This window comes from Lissotriton vulgaris, chromosome 1_1 (assembly GCF_964263255.1).
Source record: "Lissotriton vulgaris chromosome 1_1, aLisVul1.2, whole genome shotgun sequence".
In the NCBI taxonomy this organism is placed as follows: domain Eukaryota; kingdom Metazoa; phylum Chordata; class Amphibia; order Caudata; family Salamandridae; genus Lissotriton; species Lissotriton vulgaris.
In genome coordinates this window covers 1,630,507,237-1,630,531,032 of record NC_141685.1, presented here as the reverse complement: position 1 = coordinate 1,630,531,032, position 23,796 = coordinate 1,630,507,237, and the positions used below count along the sequence as shown (strand labels likewise).

General features: G+C 45.5%; 1 protein-coding gene across 3 annotated transcripts in view; it reads left to right on the top strand.

Annotated features, from left to right (window-relative positions):
- The window catches only part of LOC147750942 (transmembrane protein 116-like), a 188,283-nt gene that overhangs the window by 125,576 nt on the left and 38,911 nt on the right, over positions 1–23,796 (top strand). For all 3 annotated transcript variants that reach the window (XM_086918847.1, XM_086918848.1, XM_086918849.1), the window contains one exon: positions 14,311–14,391. In XM_086918847.1, the coding sequence (XP_086774973.1) occupies positions 14,311–14,391 (81 nt within the window). The remainder of the gene's footprint in view (positions 1–14,310; positions 14,392–23,796) is intronic.

The window sequence follows — 23,796 nt, the reverse complement described above, 5'->3', positions numbered from 1 at the left end:
ATTAAATTTAATTAATTAATTGGTAATTCATTATAGTAATTCTGTAATTAAATTTAGGTGTGTGTTGTGGTCTTTATAGGTGGAAAGGGTGGGAAGTAATTTATGTTTAATTTCTGAATTAATAACGGGTTGTTAATTAATTTTATTTAATTAATTGGTTATTAATTATGTTAATTGTGTAATTAATTTTAGGTGTATGTTGTGGTGTTTATATGAGTAAAGGGTGGTAAGTAATTTGTGTTTAATTAACTAATATATAGTTGTTATTTAATGTTAATTATTCAATATTTATTTTAGGTAATTATTTATTTTTTGTCTGTTTTTACTTTTAACGGGGTAAAGGGTAGGTATTACATTACATTTAATTATTTATATTAGTTGTTAATAGTAGTGATTTTACAACTTAAAATAAGTTTTAATTGTGTTTTATTATTATATATTTTAATTTAAGTTTGTGATGTGGATATTAAAGTGTTAAAGTTTGTGTAGTTAATTAATGTTCATTTTTTATTAATAATATTTCTTTAATTGATTATTAATTATGTAAATAAATGTAATTAAAAATGTTGAAGTGATTTGTTATTGTTGTGGTGTTATAGGGTAGGAAATAAAAGAAATATGGAGTCCCCAGTGCCGAAATCGGCCTGAAGAGTCGGGCACATGGCCCCCACCTTTAGCACAATATAAATAAAAAAGAAGTGGCCTGACCCAAGGGATGGTGTCCCCAGGTCCGAAAAAAGCCAGGGAAGGGGCCGCTCACCCCTTCCATTGAATTTTTTTTTTAAATTTAAAAATGACCTGGTCCTAGGGATGGGGTCCCCAGGGCGAAAGCGGCCTGTGGAGAGGGGCCACACATTCCCCCCTCCCCTTTAAAAAAAACATAAACAAAGGACTAGCCCCTGGGATGGGGTCCCAGGGAGGAAATCGTCAATGGGATGGGGCAGTACGCCCACCACCCTTTTTATTTTATGAAATAAAATAAATAATGGCTCAGGCCCCGGGGGATGGGGTCCCCGTGGCTCAAAAGGGTGAATGGAAGGAGGGCCACACAGCCCCCCTTCCTAAAATGAAAAAAAAGGAAGCCGGCAACTCGCAGGAAGGCCAGCCCCTTTTCTCCACTACTCTGCAAACTCACCTCCTCGGGTGCGCTAGGTTGGGGGATGAAGTCCCCTTCGCTGCTGAGGGTACTTTAGGGCCAACTAGCATACCTATTACCTCCATTAAGCCCCACACAGTGGGATTGCTGAGAAGTGGTCGGAAGTCAAGCCCCTTTGTACGAATATATCTTTCCATTCCGCAAAAAAAAATCCAGCATACCATCACTCCGCATTTTTAAGTCCGCAAAAACCATTACTCCTCAAGCCATAATTCCGCAAATTTTTACAACGCATATGACTTCACTCCGCATGCAATTACAACGCAAATGCATGTGTGGTGAAGTCATATACTTTGTAAAAGTACTTTATTTTTAAAAATATATATATAAATATTTATATATAAATATATATATATATATATATATATACACACACATATATATATATATATTTAAATAAAATGAAGCATTATTTCTTTAAAATTACATTATATTTAGAACTATATTAATAATACACACACACATATATATATATATATATATATATATATATATATATATATATATATATATATATATATATAAAAGCACACTGGGTCCTTCCGGGTACCTCCTCCCGTAGTCAGGTGGCGCGGACGTTCGGCAAACCCAAAGCCGAGTAGTTTCAATGAAAATCCACAAGTTTTGCCCATAAGCAAAGTCGCGCACTCAAGGAGATTCAGTCAGGAAAGTTTATTCACCGGATATCGCTACGCGTTTCGACACACCAAGGTGTCTTGATCACACGATAACCTCTCCCCAGTGCTCAGAATGTTAAATACACAGCGAGTATACAAACAATGAACATAGATGAGGTTTGCATCAATCAACACAATCAAGGTAAAAACTTGTCGGCCATTTTGGAATGGAGTTACTTTCATACAGGTATGTATGGAACCAAATGATCGAGCAATGGTGTCTGTAAATCGACCATAATTTTAGTGATTTGCCAGTAATTATCGTAATACTATTAACACATATGAGACTTAGACAATGAATTTCTAAGCAACAAGAGTCAAACGAATATATTATTAAAAACCAAAGTAGTGTTTTTACCAATAATATCTTGGCAATGGGGTGTAGTATAACCATGTCAATTCTATTTCATTCCGGTAACCACCCCGGTCTATCTGAGCTCCTATCCCTTTGAGAGAGCTTGATAGTTGAACTGGCATCAATATGAATATATTAGCGGTCTAGTGCCCTGCTAATACTAAATTCGTAGACACCCGATTATAATGCAAGTCCAACAGTTGTTTTGAGAATCTTGCAAAGTATGATTTCGTATAAGATATACTTTTGTATATGTTTTAAATCGTTTTAATCATGTTGTTGTTATATCTCTTTCAGGAGATAAGGATGGGGAACAGCACACTCTTTGACCACCTCACCACGGCCCCACCTTTCTCCACTTTGGATGGAAGAATTCACTTCACTTTGTTAAAGATAAGACTTTCACTATGGGCACTTTTCTCCTCTTTTTGTGATTAATTATTCATTGACTACATAGATGGCTTGTGGTATTTAGATGCATCCTTCAATTTTTGACTCCGAGGCACTAGACCTCATGCACTTTTTGGACTTGCATTATAATCGGGTGTCTACGAATTTAGTATTAGCAGGGCACTAGACCGCTAATATATATACTTTCCTGACTGAATCTCCTTGAGTGCGCGACTTTGCTTATGGGCAAAACTTGTGGATTTTCATATATATATATATATATATATATATATATATATATATATATATATATATATATATATATATGCACCCTAAAAACTAATTCCACCCTAGTCCCTTTAAATACCCCAGCACCCATAAACACTAACCCATCCTGACCCTAAAAATACCCCTGTACCCAAAACCCAAAAGAACCCCTGAACCCTAAAAATACCCCTGTACCCCAAAACCCAAACATACCCCTGAACCCTAAAAATACCCCTGTACCCCAAAACCCAAAACAACCCCTAAACCCTAAAAATACCCCTGTACCCCAAAACCCCAAACAACCCCTGATCCCTAAAAATACCCCTGTACCCCAAAACCCAAAACAACCCCTGAACCCTAAAAATACCCCTGTACCCCAAAACACAAAACAACCCCTGAACCCTAAAAATACCCCTGTACCCCAAAACCCAAAACAACCCCTGAACCCCAAAAATACCCCTGTACCCCAAAACCCAAAACAACCCCTGAACCCTAAAAATACCCCTGTACCCCAAAACCCAAACCTACCCCTGAACCCTAAAAATACCCCTGTACCCCAAAACCCAAAACAACCCCTGAACTCTAAAAATACCCCTGTACCCCAAAACCCAAACCTACCCCTGAACCCTAAAAATACCCCTGTACCCCAAAACCCAAAACAACCCCTGAACCCTAAAAATACCCCTGTACCCCAAAACCCCAAACAACCTCTGAACCCTAAAAATACCCCTGTACCCCAAAACCCTGTACCCCAAAACCCAAAACAACCCCTGAACCCTAAAAATACCCCTGTACCCCAAAACCCAAAACAACCTCAACCCTAAAAATACCCCTGTACCCCAAAACACAAAACAACCCCTGAACCCTAAAAATACCCCTGAACCCCAAAACCCAAAACAACCCCTGAACCCTAAAAATACCCCTCTACCCGAAAACCCAAAACAACCCTTGAACCCTAAAAATACCCCTGTACCACATAACCCAAACCCAGCCCTAAACCCTAAAAATACCCCTGTACCCCAAAACCCAAAACAACACCTGAACCCTAAAAATACCCCTGTACCCCAAAACGCAAACCTACCCCTGAACCCTAAAAATACCCCTGTACCCCTTAACCCTTAAATACCCCTGCACCCCATAACCCAAACTCACCCTTAAAATACCCCTGAACCCAAAAAAAAACCCATATACTTACCTTACAACTTACCTTAAAACATATACTTTTACCAATCATGCTTTTACAATGATTTTCGTCGTAAAAGCATGCGAGATAAAAGCATATAATATATAAAGACATGCGTTATAAAAAAATGCGGAGTAAAGGTACCTGCGTTATAATGGTATGAGGAGTGAAAGTATGCGGAGTAAAAAATGCGGAGAGACGGTATTTTACCCTTTGTACACCACTCTGCAAAAGCGGCTCTTGGTGCACTGCTATTGGAGGCGGTAAGGTCCCCTTGTGTTTGGAGGGCTTCAGGGCTAAAGTGGACTTCATCTCCCAAGTAGCATTGTGCCAGGAGGTGTGTTAGCAGAGTGGTGGAGAAAGGTGGCGTGGCCTCTGACCACCTCTCAGCAATCCATCTGTCTGGGAGTTACTGGAAGTAACAGTAGGGCTACTTGGATCCCAGGGACCCTCAAGAGGCAAGGGGACTTCATCCCCCAACCAAGAGCGCACCAGGAGGCATTTTTGCAGAGTGGTGGAGAAAGGGGGCATGGACTGCGACCACCTCTCAGCAATCCCACTGTGTAGGGCTTACTGGAGGTAACAGGTAGGCTAGATGGCCCCTAAGGACCCGAAACAGCAAAGGGGACTTCATCTCTCAACCAAGAGTGCGCCCGGAAGCGCGTTTGCAGAGTGGTGGACAAAGGGCGTGTGGCCTGCTATCAGAAATCAGAAATCCTGTTGTGTGGGACGTACTGGAGGTAACAGGAGGGGTAGTTAGCCCACAACAATGTCCTTGGGGCCAACTACCCCTCTTGCCACCTCCAGTAAGTTCCACACAGTAGGATTGCTAAGAGATCTTCGAAGCCACGCTTCCCTTTCTCCACTGCTCTGCAAATGCGCCTCCTGGCGCACAACTGGTTGGGGGATGAAGTCCAGTTTACACCAGAAGGACCTTGGGGACCAAGAAGCCCACCTGGTAGCTCCTGTAAGTCCTACTCAGCGGAATTCCTGAGAGATGGTTGGAGGTCCAGCCCCTTTGCTCCACCACTCTGCAAACGTGACTGCTAGTTAAAAAAACCTTTGAAATTCACTGAAAAACCAAAGGTTTCAGGGACGTTATAGTTAGGAATTAGCATTTAAAAACCTCAGAAATTCACTGAAAAAACACAGGTTTTAGGGACCCTGCAAACAGCCACAAAATATTGTATAGTACAGTGGTTCCCAAACTGCGCCGCGGCACCCTGGTGTGCCATCAAAACTAGCCTGGGGCGCCCCGAGCCCTAATGGGATTTCAGTGCTTTAAAGTTTGAAGGGGTTATTGAGGCGCGTGCATGACTGAAATTAAATGGCGCAGCAACAGTTCTGAGATGGCAGCAACTTAAAACTCATAATAAGACCACAGGAAAGGACTGGGTGCCTGGAGTCGGCAAACATAATCTGAATTCCAGGACTAGGAGAAACACGCAGTCATCAGCTCATCCGACGAGGCCACACGCATAGAAGCTGCTCATACACTTTCGGAGACACTCTGCAGTGCAGCAGATACCAGAGCAGTGGTGGCAAAACACAGGCGGTCCCTCCTCTCACTGCACCAGTTGAAAGGAAGACTTTCACCCATACCACATGCCCCTCAGGATTCAGTGTAAGTAAGAAACTAAATTAGCCTGTGAATATAGCCGTATTCTCCGCAGCTATAAAGTAGTTGCTTCGATGGCTCTGCTAGCGGAAAGAGCTGCTCGGTTTAAGCCTTTTGGAAAAACTTCTATGTCAAAAGGCATGAGTCACTTGTCTAACAAGCTCATTTAAATCCCGGTAACAAATATTTGTAAGATAAAAGGGCAACATAGGACACTGAAGCTTTGCTTCAATAACAGAAATAAGGAAATGCGAGGGATTTGAAGTGGGCACACGTGGAAGAGTTCAGGGGAAGGCAGAGTATAAATTAATTTGAAGTGGGGCCAAGCAGAGAGTGGCCATATTTTACTCAAAGGCTACTAGCCTGTCTTGCGCACAGGCTAGTTGCAGTTTTATTTTTTTTATTTTTTTATTTTTTCCCCCCTAGACCTTTATTGCACCTTTGTAATCATACACAGCTTCTGGCCTACAACCCTTGGGGCCGGCCGCTACACATTCACGAAAGTATTATATCTTTAGAATAACACAGCACATTGGCCGTCAATCCGGGGGTACGGCTGCGTTCCAATACAATGAAGGTACATAATTTGCAGTGGGATTACTGATCTGTTTAGGTCTGGTTTTCTATTTTATAACAATAAACAACTTAATAAAATGAAGAAACCACACTTAGATCATCAGGTACATGAGGTAAAAAGTGCACTGTCCTTGTCATTGAAGGTCTTCTAAAGGAGAACAGATCTTACACCTTAGGGTCGGCTGTAGCCGTAGTTCCTGAGATTAGGTGCGTGTGTGTGTTATTCCCCGCAACCTGCTTTGTCAGTCCCTCCGTCCCACTCCTCCCCACTCCCGAGATTGCATCCGATTCAAATAATCCGCTTCCCACCCCTCCTACCTCCGATACTCCTGCTATTCGTCCTCCCCCTCTTCATCCGATGTCATTGGGTCTTCTTCCTGTAAGGGTTCGCAAATCTCCCCTCTGAACACATTCCACGGGGCCCAAATCTTATTCCATTTTCTCGGACAGGCCCTACTAGTGTACACTGCCCTCTCCGTTATCATCACCCTGTCCATGTTCATACATCATTGTGTCAGTGTGGGCACCTCCACCGCACCCCATTTCTGCGCTATATCACGTTTGGCTATCATCATTCCCAATGTGGACCATTGTTGGCCGTGTCTGGACAAATCGTTGGGTTCCCAAACATTTAGTAGGCACTTTCGCGGCTCAGGGACCAGGGATTCCCCCACAGCTTGAGATATTGTGCGCATTATTTGTCTCCAATATTCTTGAATGCGTGGGCAGTCCCATATAGTGTGGAAGAATGTTCCCTCCTCCCCGCAGCCACGAAGACAGTATGGATGTTGTGCACGTTGTATTAGGTGCAGTGCCGTTCTCGTATAGTATACTCTGTGCAAAATTTTAAGCTGTACGAGTCGGAATTTTGTCGAGATGCCTACCTCCTTGGGCGACGCCAGCGCCTCATACCACTCGTTTGCGTCTATTGCTCCTATGTCTCCCTCCCATTTGTCTTTCAGTTTTACCGTGGGGTCTGATAAGTTGTTAATCAGTTTGCGGGATGTGAGGGAGGTTGCACGTTCTGACATGAAGTCAGTAAGGAGGCGATCCTCAAGCGGAGAAGCCTCTGGTACTTCAGCCTCAGGAGGGATGGCTTTAAGCAGAGCGTGTTGAATCTGCACATATCGGAACGATTCCGTGGTTCCCAGCTCATATTGCTGTCGTAGCTGGGCAAAGGGGAATACCGTGCCTTTTTCCCATAGGTCTCTCACCGTGGATGTACCTATATTGTCCCATCGGGAGAAGCCCTTGCTATGTCTTAGGTTTCCTAGGGCCCGGGAATCCCATAATGGGGTGAGTTTAGTAATTCGCCCTTTCCATCCTAGTGCCGCCAGCGTCGTGTGCCACAACGCTGCGGTAAGTCTCGTGGGCCCCACCAGTTTGCGTACCACGTGTTGGTCGTAGAGAGGTGCCAGTAAACTGTTAGTGCCCAGTTGCGCTCTATCGGACCTAAATGCTGGGTCATCTTGGAGAGCATGAATCCATTGGTTGATGGGTTTCAGCTGCGCCGCCCAATAATATAATTGCAAGTTCGGCAACGCGATCCCCCCATCGTACCACCCCCTATGCATTTTAGCCTGGGCAATACGTGCCGGGCGGTTACTCCACATGAGGCCAGCCACCAACGCCGACACCTGCCTGAAGTATCCTGGTGCCACCGGGTATGGTGTATTTTCCAGGACGTACAAGAAGCGTGGCAGCGACATCATTTTGTAAAGTGCTGCCTTGCCCAGCAGTGTCAAGGGCAGCCCTGCCCAGAACTTAACATCCTGTTTAAGCCGCTCCATGGGTGGTGTCAAATTTTTTCAAGCGAATTCAGTTGGGTCCATGGTAACATCGATGCCCAGGTATTTAAAGGAGGAGCCTGCTGCTCTTAAGGGGCAGTCCTGGCTCAAAGCCGGGGTTGGACCCCTCAGAACATACAGTTCCGACTTAGTCCAGTTCAGCGTGTAGCCCGATACCTTCCTGTGTTCATCACAAAGGGTCAAAAGCACCGGAACACTACGTTCCGGATCTGTTAGGTATACCAGCATGTCATCTGCGTATAGCGAAAGGCGGTCTTCCCATCCCTCTGCCCAGGTGATCCCCTTCAGCAGTGGAGTTGACCGTATCAGGGTCGCCAGCGGTACTAAAGCAATTGCAAAGAGCAATGACGACAGGGGGCATCCCTGTCGGGTGCCTCGCCCCAAAGGGAATGTTTGTGAAATGTGGGTGTTTGCCACCACCTGTGCTACTGGTGTAGTGTAAAGTAGCCTGACCCATGCTATAAATCTGGGTCCGAAACCCAGGTGAGCCAGTACCTCGAACAGGTATCCCCATTCCACCAGATCGAAAGCCATCTTCGCATCGGTTCGGAGAGTGATCCCACCCTGGCCAGCACACCATGCACCCTGCGAAGATTCAATGCGGTGTTCCTGTGTGGCATAAACCCGGACTGATCGGGATGTATGAGGTTAGGGAGGTGTGTCATCAGTCGGGTAGCAAGGAGTTTGGCTAGAATTTTAACTTCGGCGTTGAGCAGGGATATGGGGCCGTAGGATGCACATTCCTCTGGTGGTGTCCCAGGTTTGGGGATTGCGACGATGGTTGCTACTCTTTGATCCAGCAGGAGTTCGCCCGTTGCCAGGCTATCTGTATACATAGCAAGTAAGTGTTCACTGAGCCTCTCTGGTGCGGCCTGGTACCACTCTATCAGGATGCCGTTTGGTCCGAGTGCCTTACAGGGCTTTACCGCTCGTATGGCCATTTGTATTTCTTCCGTAGTGATGTCAGCCTCTAATTCTGTTACGTCCTCCGGCTGCAGTGTTGGAGTTTGAATGTGGTCCAGCGCAGCCCGGGCCACGTCTGCTGACACCTCACTATCTGATGTGTATACCCCCTCGAAGTGGTCAGCTAGTGCCTCCACTATCTTCTTGGGGCTTGTGTGGATTATTCCCAACCCGTCCCTCACTCGTTGGATACCTCTAGTGCTACCCCCCTTCTTATCCAGCCAGGCCAACATTCTACACGCCTTGTCCCCTATATCATATATCCTGTGCGTTGTTTCAGTTATCTGCCCCATCCTCTGGTTCCTTAAATGTTTTGTGTACTGCTGCTGTCGAAGGCGTAAAGCATGTGACGTGTCCGGTGTAGGGTTTGCCTCATGCGTCACTGTAGCGTCGTGCAAAGCTAATTCCAGCTCGGACAGCTCAGTTGTTTTTTCTCGTTTATAGCCTGTGATTGATGTTATAGCCTGTCCCCTAAATACCGCCTTGTATGCCTCCCACAGAATCGCAGAGGACTGCACCGAGGCGGCATTCTCCGCAAAATATTGTGTCGTCGTCATTTTGAGCACCTTCCTGACTTTAGGGACCTTAAGGTACGCAGAATGTATGGGATAAATTCTTCTACACAATTTCTCCTGAGTGGATATCGTTAATGTGACTGGAGAATGATCTGATATTCCTCTAGGCTGAATGTCTATGGTATCTACGTATTGTAGGCCATCCCCAAGTGCCAGGAAGTAGTCAATCCGCGACAGACTGTTGTGGACGGTGGAGTGATAAGTGTATTGTCTCTCGTTGGGGTGTGTATGTCTCCATATGTCAACTAGACCCATGGCAGTCAGGAATAGTTGGAAACGGGAAGGACCACCGGCCGGGTGCATCTCCGGGAATCTATCAATTAGGGTGACTATTGTGGCATTGAAGTCTCCTCCGAGTATTATATCCCCTTCCGGTAGGGTCAGGAGGAAGTCGCCCAGCGCTGGAAGCATGACCAGGTGTAGTGCCGGGGGAATATATACCAATATCACGTTAATGAGCCTTCCCTCCCATTGCCCCTGTAAGGCCGCAAAACACCCCTGTCCATCTACCTTAGTGCTCAGCGGTATGAATTGTGAGGCTTTCTTAATTAAAATGCCTGTCCCTCTAGAACCCGAGGTGAAGTCCGAATGTACTACCATCTTGTACCCCCTCCTGTCGAGAGCCTTGGGTGCTCCCCCCACTAGATGCGTCTCCTGGAGGAGTGCCAGGACTGGTCCCTGCCTCTTCATCGCATTCAATACCAACCCACGCTATATCTTGTCTCCCAGCCCTCTCACATTCCATGTCATTAGGTGGCGGGGTGTTCCCTGTGACCTTAGCGTGTCACCCTCAGAGCTACTTAATTGGCAATCGGGTATTGTTGGTCATGTATTTTACTTTGTACCTACTGAGCCTCACGGCCGGGGTGTACCGACCCTCTCTGACATCTAAGCAGTGCATATGTATAATGACACATCGTGACCTTTCTTGTGGAGTTTCAAAAACTGCTGAACAAACCCCCCCTCCCTGCCTCCCTGCTTAACGGACCTTCAACTGCCTGCCTCCTCAACTTAGCAGAGCGCTTTGCCCATCCCTCAAACAGTATACTTGCGTGTTGGGGGAGAGTGTCTCCCCGAGCAGGCGGCATCCCTGCACTCTTCTGGGTCCCCCAGGCCAGTGTCCAATTGCGGCCATTCTGCAAAATAGTTCAATGAACAGCGTTCAATACTGCACCGGGCGGTCAGGGCTATTCTCTTCCGTCAGCCTCAGTGTGTTCCTGTGTCGGTGACCTGGCCGCTCCTCCCCTCCCCGATGCCTGTGATCCCGTCTGGCTGTTGTCTCGGTTGTCGCAGTTGGTCCTGTGAGAGCGACGTGGTAGTCCCGAAGTTCTCCAGCCCTCCAACCAGTCTCTGGCCGCATCCGGCGTATCAAAGAACCAGACCTTATTATCCGCGACCACCCGAAGTTGGGCCGGAAATAACATTGAGTATGACAATTCCTTCTCCCGCAGCGTCCTCTTGACCTCTAGAAATGTTCTTCTTCTTCGCGAAACCTCAGCAGTGTAGTCTGGGAAGAAGGTCACCTTGGAATTCTGAATTTGGATGGCCGGTGCCACCCTAGCCGCCTGTAAGATGGCGTCCCGGTCGCGAAAGTTGAAGAGCCGTGCCAGTATTGGTCTCGGGGGGGGGGGGGGGGGGGGGGGGCGGCTTCGGTTTCCCCCCGGGTACTCTATGGGCCCTTTCCACCGAGAAAAAGTGCAAGAGCCCCTTGGGGTTGAGCTGCGTCTTGATCAAATCCTCCACAAAGAGGTCCATTGCTCCTTTACCTTCCGATTCCGGAACCCCCAGTATTCGGACGTTGTTCCTCCGTGAGCACCCTTCCTGGTCGTCCAACTTCTCCCTGAGAGATTTGTTTTCGGCTTGCATTTCCTCCATCACCACTTGTAGATCCGATACGTCCTCCACCAAGGATTTAGTCACCACCTCAACTTGTTTCACTCTCTCGCTCATCTTTTGGAAGTCAGCGTGTATCAGGGTGACCTCCCTAGCCGTGGCACCCACTGTAGCCTGCACATGTGCCAGGGCACACATTACGTCATCTAGCGTGGCTTTCTTGGCCCCTTCGCCTTCCACCGTCTTCCCCGTGGACTAACGTTGCTCTGTCGAGGGGGGGTTTTGCTTATCATATGCGAATTTGTCCAATTTGGATTGCGTGGAGTTATGCTTGGAGCCCCATGTTTCTTTCTAAAATAGCCTCTCTCCTTTGTAGGGCGTTCTGTGCATCCCGGGGGCTCTCCCACACTCCACCAGCCCGGGATATCAGGTCCAGTCCCAATGTCGTGCACTGCCTCTTGTGTGTTAAGCACCGGGCACAGGTCTAGGTATTACTATGGCAGCAGGTCAGTGCGGTCAGAGCTTCGTCCCTGCCCTTAGTAGAGCCTGCGAAGTGGCGCCCCGCACCAGACAAGCAACTCCACTGTATAGTATGAGCGATGTGGCTCTCGAAGGACAGTTTCTCTTTTTTATAGCTGGCTTTGCGCAGGATTAGTGAGTCGGTAAGTCTCTAGAACTGCCAACGTGGTTGCTAAGTCTCGCTCACCAGCAATTATTCGGACCTCTTGCTGGTGTACTCAGGCTGACTGCCACATTTCCTCGGGTGACAACCATCCATTGGCCTCCTCTCTTGCCTTTTTTATATGATCTTCTACTGTGCCTGCTATGCCCTCGCTGCACCGGAAACCAATCCTTTCCGTGTCTATTGTGTATGGGCGTGTTCACTACCCCTTGTTTCCGACTTTTGTGTCCTTTGCCCCACGCCACCTGTACTGGCGTTACCTTGTGCAATCTCGGATGGGGAGTGGGGGGCTCTCCGGCATCTGTACGCCCACCGTGCTCCAACCAGTGCAGTGTCTGCTGGGTCCGGGGTAGGGCACAGAGGCATATGTATTCCGACCTTCGAAGGAGGTCCAGGTATCTTTCCCTTACTCCGGTGTCTTTACATTTCTTCTCGGATCAGGCGTGGGAGGATTCTCTTGTTTTGCCTGCCCAGTGCTTGCCACCCGACGGATCACCTGCCGGGATGTAATCCCCCGCTGCGAAATGGCGCCGCAATTGCCGGTGTCCAGAGGGCCGCCCCTCCTCTCAGATTCCGCTCACCACAGGTCCACTCCGCAGTTCACCCCCTCCGCTGTGTTTACAGACAGGGCGGACGGACCCTCCGAGCGTTCCACCGGCTGTGTTCGAGTCTTGCCGCTCCGCGCGCGCTTCCGGTAGTCGGCCCCCACTGTGGCTGCACTTCCGCTCGGACACTGACCCACCTCCAGACCACTGCTTGCTGCTGGCGCCAGGCCCTGCCAGTCGCGAGCTCGCCCTGCCGTTTCCTGGTGTTCCGCCGCTGCAAAATTTGCTCTGCTAGTTGCCGCCCGGTCACAGAACCCGGGTCGCCCCTTCAGAGCAATGTAGGCTACGGATTTCTGTGCGGATTTCAGGGGGATGCCGCCTTACTCCGGGAGCCTCTCTATTTTGCTGCCGCCATTGTCGGCTGCTAGCCACGCCCCGCAGTTTTATTTTTTATTTTATATAGCGCAAACTCGACCAAAACGTATTGTAGTGCTTTACATGAGCACCAGTTACGCTAAACAAGGATACATTCATTTTTAGATAGGCACGGGGATAATAAGTGATTTGCCCAGGTAAGGAATGGAATATTGCTGTGCCTCCTTCAAACGTAATGCATTAACTACACTTCCCGTCAGCACGTAGTGATGGCACAACTCCAGCCAATCAGAGCAGCCAGTATTCAAGTATGCCTCATAACCAATAGAGCGTACCGCAGTACCTTAACTGAGGAGACTTACAAATAGAACATAATGAGGACTTATACGAGACCAGTGACAGATGGGCCACACGCTGAGTCAAGGTATGTGTGCAGTCACCTTTTACCTTCCAACTACTACTTGCTACATCACCCAGCGCTCATCTACCCAGACACTCGATGCGCGCTTCACCCAACACACAGATAGCGCACTGGTGCTGTTGCTGTAATCGCTACCAGACAGAGTCGTGGATAGCACCACATCAGCTATCTTAGGCTGTCTGAAGGACTTTTCAAATGTACAAATACAAATGTCAGACTCGCCAATGCCAACATAAAACACATGTAAATGATCAAACAAAATCTTTGTAATTGCCATACCGAGCACAAATCCATCTATCAATCTATCTAACCTACCCTCCCTTTCAGACACTACGACTAATAGGATGACATCCACGAATATAATACCTTCATCCGCTTCATCTCAATAATTTTCAGGGAGAAAAATGTAAGCCTCTTAAGGCCGGGTTTACACCCCCACCCACCCAAAAAAAGTAACGTAATGGGGAGCCACAGCCAACTGCAAACGAGTCTAGGGAGCCGCTGGTATAAAAAATTTGGGAACCACTGGTATAGTATCTCAAACAAACCCATCTCGGGGTTCTGATGACACAGGCCACTCGATCTTCGACCTTGTTATTTATTTCACAACCAGAATACTTCAATGTCATTTATAATACTAATAGATAGTTATTTGGAATGTGTGCTCTCTCTCTCTCTCTCTCTCTCTCTCTCTCTCTCTCTCTCTCTCTCTCTCTCTCTCTCTCTCTCTCTCTCTCTATATATATATATATATATATATATATATATATATATATATATATATATATATATATATATATATTTATTTATTTATTTATTTATTTATTTATTTAGTGGGAATATCTCATAGTGTCATTTCGCAAATCTAGTGCTTTTATATTTGCAGAATCCGAAAGCGCAAATTGTGAGCCTTGGTGACAAAATCACGTTGTTCGTGTATCTACTGGCGGTGATGACCTGCTGCACAGTGAGTAGTTTACGTTTCATTCCAAAATATCTGTATGGCCATCCCTCTGCCCACGGCCGCATTCTTTCTGCGATGTTATAATGTTCTAAACTATAAATGCTTGCACTGCAGTAACCCCATTTTTTACAATATGCAAGGGAGTGTTATTACAAATTGGCAAACAGCTCACAGTAGATATAGCAATGTGCACAGGTACTAAAAAGTGTTGCATTACAAATTGCATTGATTGGCACAGTGTGGACAGGCTCTGCAATCCATAATATTACATACTTCATGAGTGTCCCACTAGGTTCTTGCATTGCACAATATCATTATCGACACTGCAAGGGCGTGGCACTGTTTATGGGCAACAGAGCCCTTATATATTGAGGTGTACTGCAATGCAAAATATTACAAAGTGCCCTTTCAACATACGGTTTATGAAGATTTGATCAGGTCTAGAACCACTGATAAATACATTTAAAGGATGGCTGATATGGCCTTACGAAACTATATTTCATTTTCTGCTAATTATTGACTCAAGGTATAGGAGTTTCAATACAAATTTTATTTAGGATTTGATAGAGAAATCAAATGTGAGATCTTTTGTTCCTGGAAAATATATTTGATCAAACAGAAGTTTTTACTTGAATCTATGGTAAATGGGCGACCAAGGTTATAATAGCACTGGATATGTGGAATAAAGGTAATAAGATGAATTGACACGATACGTATATAATATGTAACTCATATCAATGAAAATGAACATATATGAAGTAATATCCAACAATGTAATGTTGCACTTGAAAAACTCAATAAAGTTTGTGTTAAAAAAAAAGGTAACCCACCGGCTGGGCCTGCTGCATATTATGGAAGGGGTTGGGGGCAACATATATAAGCGTCACCTGTTGCTCCTGGGGCTGGTGGTGGCCAAACGAGACCTGGCTCGGGCATGGAAGTCTGTGAGGGCCCCCCCTGTCTGCATGGAAGGCTGGGTTAGATTATTTCATGGGCCTGGAAAAGCCGATCTTTGAGGCGCGGGGCTGCCCGCGCAAACATTTCAAGATCTGTAAGCGGTGGGCCGACTACCGTGGCCTGTCCTTGGACCCCCCGGCGGAGCAGGAGGAGGACATTTGATCACAGTGACACTTCTGGCCTGCAGCGGCAAAGCCCTGGCTGCGCTATACCTGCTTATTCTTTGTGCTTTCCTTTTCTGTTGCCTTTTTGTACACGTGTGGTGGGGGGGTTGGGGGGGAGTGTTTGGTACGGGGGGAGGGTGTAGTTGGGGGTTAGCGTAGGCTGCTGGGGCATTTCTAAACTGAGCTTATTTGGTATTTACTTCATCCTTTCTTATCTATGTCATAGATGCATTGATATTGTTGTGGTGATCTTGGTGTGTGGAGATACCACATTCTTGATACTCCTATGCTCAATAAACTTGGTTTTGAAGAAAAAAAAAAAAAAAGGTAATAAGATGAATTTCTCTGCTCTATGCAGCACATTTTGTCACAGTACTACTTCACTGTTTAGTATTTTTTAGGTCTCGCCTAGCGTATTGCATAAGCAATCGCTATGGATTATTGACAGTGCATGTGCTCCGTGCCCATGCAAAAACCAGCCACGTCACAAACCACCATTTGTCTGTCCCTCAGAGACTTCAAAGCTGCCGCTCCCCGCCCCCGCATCAGACTTCAAAGGAATGCTCTCCCCGCCCCCCGCCACAGCAATGCTGAGAGCTTGTTAATCCTCCTTGTGATAAAACCAGCCGCTGCCGCTCACTGGGAAAGTTTGCTCGAGCTGTCTCCTTCACTAAACCCCACCTCTCGGTCATGTTCGTCTTCACGCCTCATCCTTTCTTCTCAGTGCCTCTCTCGTTCACCCTCCGTCTTCGTCATTTCTCTCCACTCCCTTGTCATATATTTTATTTAACTCCTTCTCGCATTTTATTCTCTCTTCTTGTTTCCCTTCTCTGCGTTCCTCTCACCTCGCATCTCAACCCCACCCGTACTTCTGTTCTCTTTTGCTTTCACTTCCGTTTTCTCTTCTAGACTCATCTCATCACTCTTTCTTCCTCTTAGTCTCTTTCTTTCATGTATTACCTTGTCTCTTAAATTCCTTTATCTTTCCTGTATTCCCCGTTTAATTTTATTTCCCTCATCTCCTTTCCCTCCCCTTGCCTCTCTCTGTTTTATTTCGATGACTTTTTCTCTAGTCGCTCCTCATTTCGCATCATTTCCTTTCACATTTTTCTCTTCTTCCCATCCACACTTCCCTGAACCTAACTCTCAATCTCCTTTCGTTCCTGTAGGTGTTATTCTGTCTTCTCTCCTTCCATCTTGCAGAACTTCTTCTGTCCCCTCTCTTTTCATTCATTCTTTCATTCTTCCTCTCCTTACCCAACTCTTGCCTCGCGAACTCCTACAACCTCGTGTCATTTCCTTGTGCACAGAAGTGATCTGGTCTCTCCTGTGTTAGAGGGTTTTAAGCGTAGAAATGATTGAAGGCCCAGTGTGTTCACAATCAGGTGTCAGACTTTAGTGCCTGGCGGCGTTTCATACGTATGCGCTATAGCAATGCATGCAGACGCTTGTTTATTTCTGCAGTGTGTCACTTATAAAGTGTTAAATGTAGAGGCCGACTCATTTTCTCAGCAGCTGGGGAATTCCCAGTCCGACTAAACTGCGTCCTTCCCAGTGGCTATAATATACTCACTATCAAATTTGACAAGAGCTCTTTTGGACAGTTGGGTGCTGAGTGCATGATCTGTCACAAGGGCCTCTGTAATTAAACGGTAAAGGAGGACCCAAGGTCAGGCTAACTCAATCAATTAGCAGAATGCTGCAGCATATCATGTGACGGTATACGCTTGTTATTTTATCAATTTATTAAAGATGCAGATTATACAGCAGATTATGGAATATGTGGCAAATACAGTAAATTCACAACTAGACCGGAACACCGCAGATTAAACCGCTTAATTAGTGGCCCTGATTATTACACGAATTGCAGGATTTGCTAGCTCTGATATATGGAAGATAATGGATGTTCTGAACACGTAAGAAAGTACGTCTTGTATTTTATTAAATATTTTATTAAATATATTACCAAAATTATGAGAGACATAACATGCTCAAAACCTTTTCTTACTGTCCCTAGCCCCCCTTTCTATCTTCCATCATCTCTCACTTTGCTTTGTTCTCGCTCTAAGTACCCCCCTACCTCTCGCTTCTCTGTTTCTCCTTCTGTCTTCCTTACTCCTACCAATCTGGTTATAGTCCTCTTCCACCTACACCACGCCTCACACTGCTGCACGCCACACACTGCTGCATGCCTCACACTGCTGCATGCCTCACACTGCTGTACGCCTCACACTGCTGCATGCCTCACACTGCTGCATGCCTCACACTGCTGCACGCATCACACTATTGCAGGCCTCACACTATTGCACGCCACACACTGCTACACGCCTCACACTGCTGCACCCCACACACTGCTGCACGCCACACACTGTTGCATGCTACACACTGCTGCATGCCTCACTCTACCGCCCTCACTCACTCTACCGCCCTCACTCACTCAATCGCCCTCCCTCATTCTATCTATCGCTCTCCCTCACTCTATCTATCACCCTCCCTCACTCGATCTATCGCCCTCCCTCAATCTATCTATCTATCTATTTATCGCCCTCCCTCACTCTATCTATCGCACTCCCTCTATCTATCTATCTATCCCCCTCCCTCTATCTATCGCCCTCCCACTATCTATCGCCCTCCCTCCCTCTATCGCCCTCCCTCTCTTCCACCCACCTCCTTCTTTAACTCCCTGTTCTCTTCTCTTCATCTGTGGTGATCTGCTGCTCTCTTCCACCCTGCCTCCTTCTCTAACTCCCTGTTCTCTGCTCCTGTGCTGATCTGCTGCTCTCTTCCACCCCACCTCCTTCTTTAACTCCATGTTCTCTTCTGCTGTGCTGATCTGCTCCTCTCTTCCACCCACCTCCATCTCTAACTCCCTGTTCTCTTCTCCTGTGCTGATCTGCTGCTCTCTTCCACCCGGCCTCCTTCTCTAACTCCCTGCTCTCTGCTTCTGTGCTGATCTGCTGCTCTCTTCCACCCCACCTCCTTCTCTACCTCCCTGTTCTCTTCTCTTGTGCTGTTTTGCTGCTCTCTTCCGCCCCACCTCCTTCTTTAACTCCCTGTTCTCTTCTGCTGTGCTGATCTGCTGCTCTCTTCCACCCACCTCCTTCTCCAACTCCCTGTTCTCTTCTTTTCTCCCTCTGCTGATCTGCTGCTATCTTCCACCGCCTCCTTCTTTAACTCCCTGTTCTCTTCTGCTGATCTGCTGCTCTCTTCCACCTCGCCTCCTTCTCTAACTCCCTGTTCTCTTCTCCTGTGCTAATCTGCTGCTCTCTTCCACCCTGCCTCCTTCTTTAACTCCCTGTTTTCTTCTCATGTGCTAATCTGTGGTTCTCTTCCACCCACCTCTTTCTCTAATTCCCTGTTCTCTTCTCCTGTGCTGATCTGCTCTCTTCCACCCGCCTCCTTCATTAACTCCCTGTTCTCTTCTGCTGTGCTGATCTGCTGCTCTCTTCCACATACATCCTTCTCTAACCACACACACATACATACAACCATGCACACACAAACATACAACCACACACACACAACCACACACACAACCACAATCCCACACACAACCACACACACACAACCACCCACAGCCACAGACAGCCACATACAACCACACACACATACAACCACACACAGCCACACACAACCACATACACCCACACACAACCACAGCCACACACACAACCACAACCACACACACAACCACAACCACACACAACCACAAACACACAACCACACACCCAACCACACAAACAACCACACACACACAACCACACACAACCACACACACACCCACACCCAACCACACACACACACAACCATACACACACACACAACCATACACACACACAACCATACACTCCCAACCACACACAACCACACACACAACCCCACCACACACAACCACACACACATACAACCACACATACAACCGCACACACAACCCCACCCAACCACACACCCACACAACCACACACACACAACCACACACATCTATCTATCGCCCTCACTCTATCTATCTATCTATTGCCCTCACTCTATCTATCTATCACCCTCACTCTATCTATCACCTCCACTCTATCTATCGCCCTCACTCTATCTATCGCCCTCACTCTATCTATCTATCTATCTATCTATCTATCTATCTATCTATCACCCTCATTCTATCTATCTATCGCCTCACTTGATCTATCTATTGCCCTCACTCTATCTATCGCCCTCACTCTATCTATCTATCGCCCTCACTCTATCTGCCTATCGCCCTCACTCTATCTATCGCCCTCACTTTATCTATCGTCATCATTCTATCTATCTATCGATCGCCCTCACTCTATTTATCTATTTATCTTTTGCCCTCACTCTATTTATCTTTCACTCTCACTCTATTTATCTATCACTCTCACTCTATTTATCCATCTTTCGCCCCACCACAGCATCACTCAGGGGCACCACAAAATCACTATGCGCTACCACAGCATCACTGAACACCACAGCATCACTCGTCGCCATCACAACATCACTCAGCGCCACCACAGCATCAGTCTGTGCAACCATTCAACAACAACTGGTTCAAATATGTTCTCTCAATGTTTCAAGCTTTATTACAAATGTCACAAAAAGATGTTAATATTTCACTTATTTTCTTGGATTTTCGTCACAATAAAATACACTGAACATAATCTTCACAAAAGTTGTTTACAAAAGTTTAAGCTATTGCCATTATAAATTACAATAACTTTTATTTCATTATTAATGATTTTAAAAAAATTAAAAGCCATTGTTATTTGTAATATCAATACATCTAAGTCACGTAAATACAAAACCTGTTGCATTACAAATGCTATAGGTGTCACATTTGCAAAAGTTAAAAGTATTGGCATTGTAAATGACAAAGCTATTAATTTCGCTGTTTTCAAAACCAACACATTAATAAAAAATGTGTCATTTACAAGACCAATTGCTCAAACTTTCCTACTGCGAGACCTATTGCATTGCAAATGCTTGTTAAACTTGGTAACACTGCCTGGGCAGGTGGTGCACCACATTAGTACCAATTTAACACCCAAATATAGCAATAAGCAAAAGAAAGGTGACCAGTCCAGTTTTGTGTAGGGCCTTCCAGCTCACGGCAACACTTGTTGCTGCATTTTTAGTAACTTTTCAACTGTTTGAGCAAGAAACACATTTTTTTCTGTTGAAATCTGCAGATTATGCGGCAGTTGAAGGATTATGTGGCAAATGCAGCAAATCTATAATTATGCAAAAATCGCCGCAGCCGCACACTTGCATAATTCCAGTGGCCTGATCATACTCGCTTGCTTTTAACTAAGACTAACCTTCAACTTTCAGTTAATTGCTATTGATGCGATTCAGACGAAAATGGAAATCAGTCATATTATAATGTGCTGCTCTATACTACACTTCTTTATTGGAAAGCAGTCCTTAATCACGGTGAAAACAAATTAAATATTAACTAATTGTGTGACCCTGCATGATTTTACTTAGCCATTCCTCTTCAAATGGGATTTTCAGTCAAGTGTAGTAATTTTATATATTTATTTCTGTGCTCATAGATCGATCATTAATATTGCAAAAATGGGAGCTTGCTTCTGAAAATAACTGACCACCACAACAATTGTTTCCTGGTTATGGAGGTCATTATGTTTTGTGTTAATCTCCAGCAGCTTTTTATTGACTGTTATGGTCAGGGGAAAAAAGGGAACATCAGACCTTCAGCCCTAAGTAGAATGGGCAGTGTGATGTCCTTACTCCAAAGTCCAGCACTGTCAGGCCGTCAGCGTAAGCTTTCAGTCGATGGAACCAACTGGGGTGCCGCAGACAAAACGCTGACAGCCCACCCAGCTTACAAAAGTCTATGAGGTCTGAGAGTTTGGTGAGCAGTTCACCCTGTCACATTTGTACCCTGTCTTCCAAATCAAAATCAGGCCTTTATCTTGTATGAAGCACAAGAACACCATTTTAATTACATTGCTCTCTACCTTCAAGAGTAATATCTTTTTTTGTAAAACATGCAGTGTTGCAGTCAAGAGCTGTCAATCATGCGCGTAGACACCCCAGGAGAACAGTGCCAACTATACACATGTAGAATGCATTTGTGTAAGAGTCTCACTAGGAGGAACTTAATGGGCCCAATTCACAAACTGCATTTTGCAATATACAAAGTCGTACTACTTAATTACTACAAAATACAATTCCCAAACCTATGGTAGGAGATCTCCTCCACCAGTGCCTCTCCTGAATGAAGCCTTGGGGTAAGCAAAGCAGCATACATGGCCAACCACTGGTACTGCAAAACAATTCCATGGAAATGGGCAATCATCACGGAACAAAGAAAATACACTGCTACAGTTGGAATGCATCAGAATGCTTTGGGTGAAATCATTTTCACATTTTACAGCGATAAGCTGGTTGGCATATATATGTGTGTGTGTGTGTAACCTTAAAAAAAAAGATAAGGCTATACACACATAAACACACGTAAAAGGTTAGGTAATACAAATATATGCATACATATATAAATATATATGTATGATAAAAATGAAATAAAATGAACTCCTAGTTTTTTTATTATTTTATAATTAATACACATCATTTTTAGCAAAAAATGTAACTTATTTTGAAAAATAAAAAAAGATATTTAAATTAAATAAATAATTGACATTCAACAATGTTTACTAAAAATAAAATAAAATTGTTAGTGGGGGTTGATATTTTGTATCATATTGCTTAAAAGTTAATATCGATACATTAAATTAATATTTAAATAATTTTAACACATTTAATTTGAGGAGTTTGTGTAGTAACATTTCATCTTATTAGTTCCAGTTTCATATTAATAATTGAAATATTTTAAAAGATTACATTAATAATGCTCAAGTTACTTACCTTCGGTAATGATATATCTGTAAGATATATCGCGTGCGGTTATTTGGACCACACGCGCCAGTTCCGGGTGGATGACCAGCTCTTTGTTGGTTACGTGGGCGCTAAGAAGGGACGGGCAGTGCACAAACGCACCATTTCTCGATGGGTCATTTTGTGCATTAAGGCCTGTTATTCTCTGGCTAAGAAGGAGCCTCCGGTGGGGCTGCGTGCCCACTCCACTCGGGCCACGGCGGCTACTACTGCCCTGGGTCAGGAGTCCCCTTGGAGGACATCTGTCAGGCAGCGACGTGGGCCTCGCTGCACACGTTTGCTAAACACTACTGCCTGGACAGCCAAGTCCAGAGAGATGGCTTCTTTGGCCGTTCCGTGCTCCAGGACTTTCTGGTGTGATCTTGGTTCGCAGACCCACCACCGGGGTTGGTATTGCTGGGGTATCTATTCTAAGGTAAGGAATCTAACACTAACCTGTTTCTTTCAGATGCACAAGTTACTTACCTTCGGTAACGATATATCTGTAAGAAACAGTAGTTAGTATTAGATTCCTTACCGCCCCACCCATCCTCCCCGTTCTGCGAACCGATATCTAGGGTTAAGGTCATTCCTTTGAGGGCCCTAGTTTCATGGCACCAGTGTCGGTTTTTATCATGGCTCTGCGTTTCTGGCACGGAAAAGCTATGTATAAGGACTGATGTCAGCGCGAGAGGGCGGCGTCTAAGTACTCCGACGACGTCATCACAGCGCCAACTACGCCGACGACGGACACGGAGCCGCGGACGATGCCTACGGACGCGCAAGGGTACTGCTACGCAAAACTTTCCGGATCCAGTCTGACGCCTGGGGATATTCTAAGGTAAGGAATCTAACACTAACCTGTTTCTTTCAGATACGTTATTTTAATTATTCTTAACTATTTTAAATTTATAGTTTATATGAAATATAGTTCATTTAAAAAAAAGACTTTTACATTTCCCTATTCATTCCCATGCAGAGATCCCCACCACCAGGTGAAGAGGTACATGTAATAATTTTACACTCATTTTACACGCATTTTGTACGTGCAATTTTTCGCAATTCGAATCTGTGGGCCTGAGCTTTTTCCAATTCCGACAGCTTCGAGAAAGCCATCCTCTAAAACCGTCCGCTACGTTCTTGACGCACTTCGTTCTGTGTAGTAGTAGTCAATCCCCAGGAGTTCCTAGGAATCGACGGTCTCTGACCTAGTGTCAAGACCTACTAACCAGAAGGAAGTACCCGCGCGGCCCTACGGTCCACCCGGATGTAAGGTATCTTTAATCAACAATATGTACAAAATCTCCTAGCTGTGGAAGCAAAATACATACGTAGAAAAAGACTCAAAATTTACAAAATCACGATTATGCAAGTGTGTTCATAA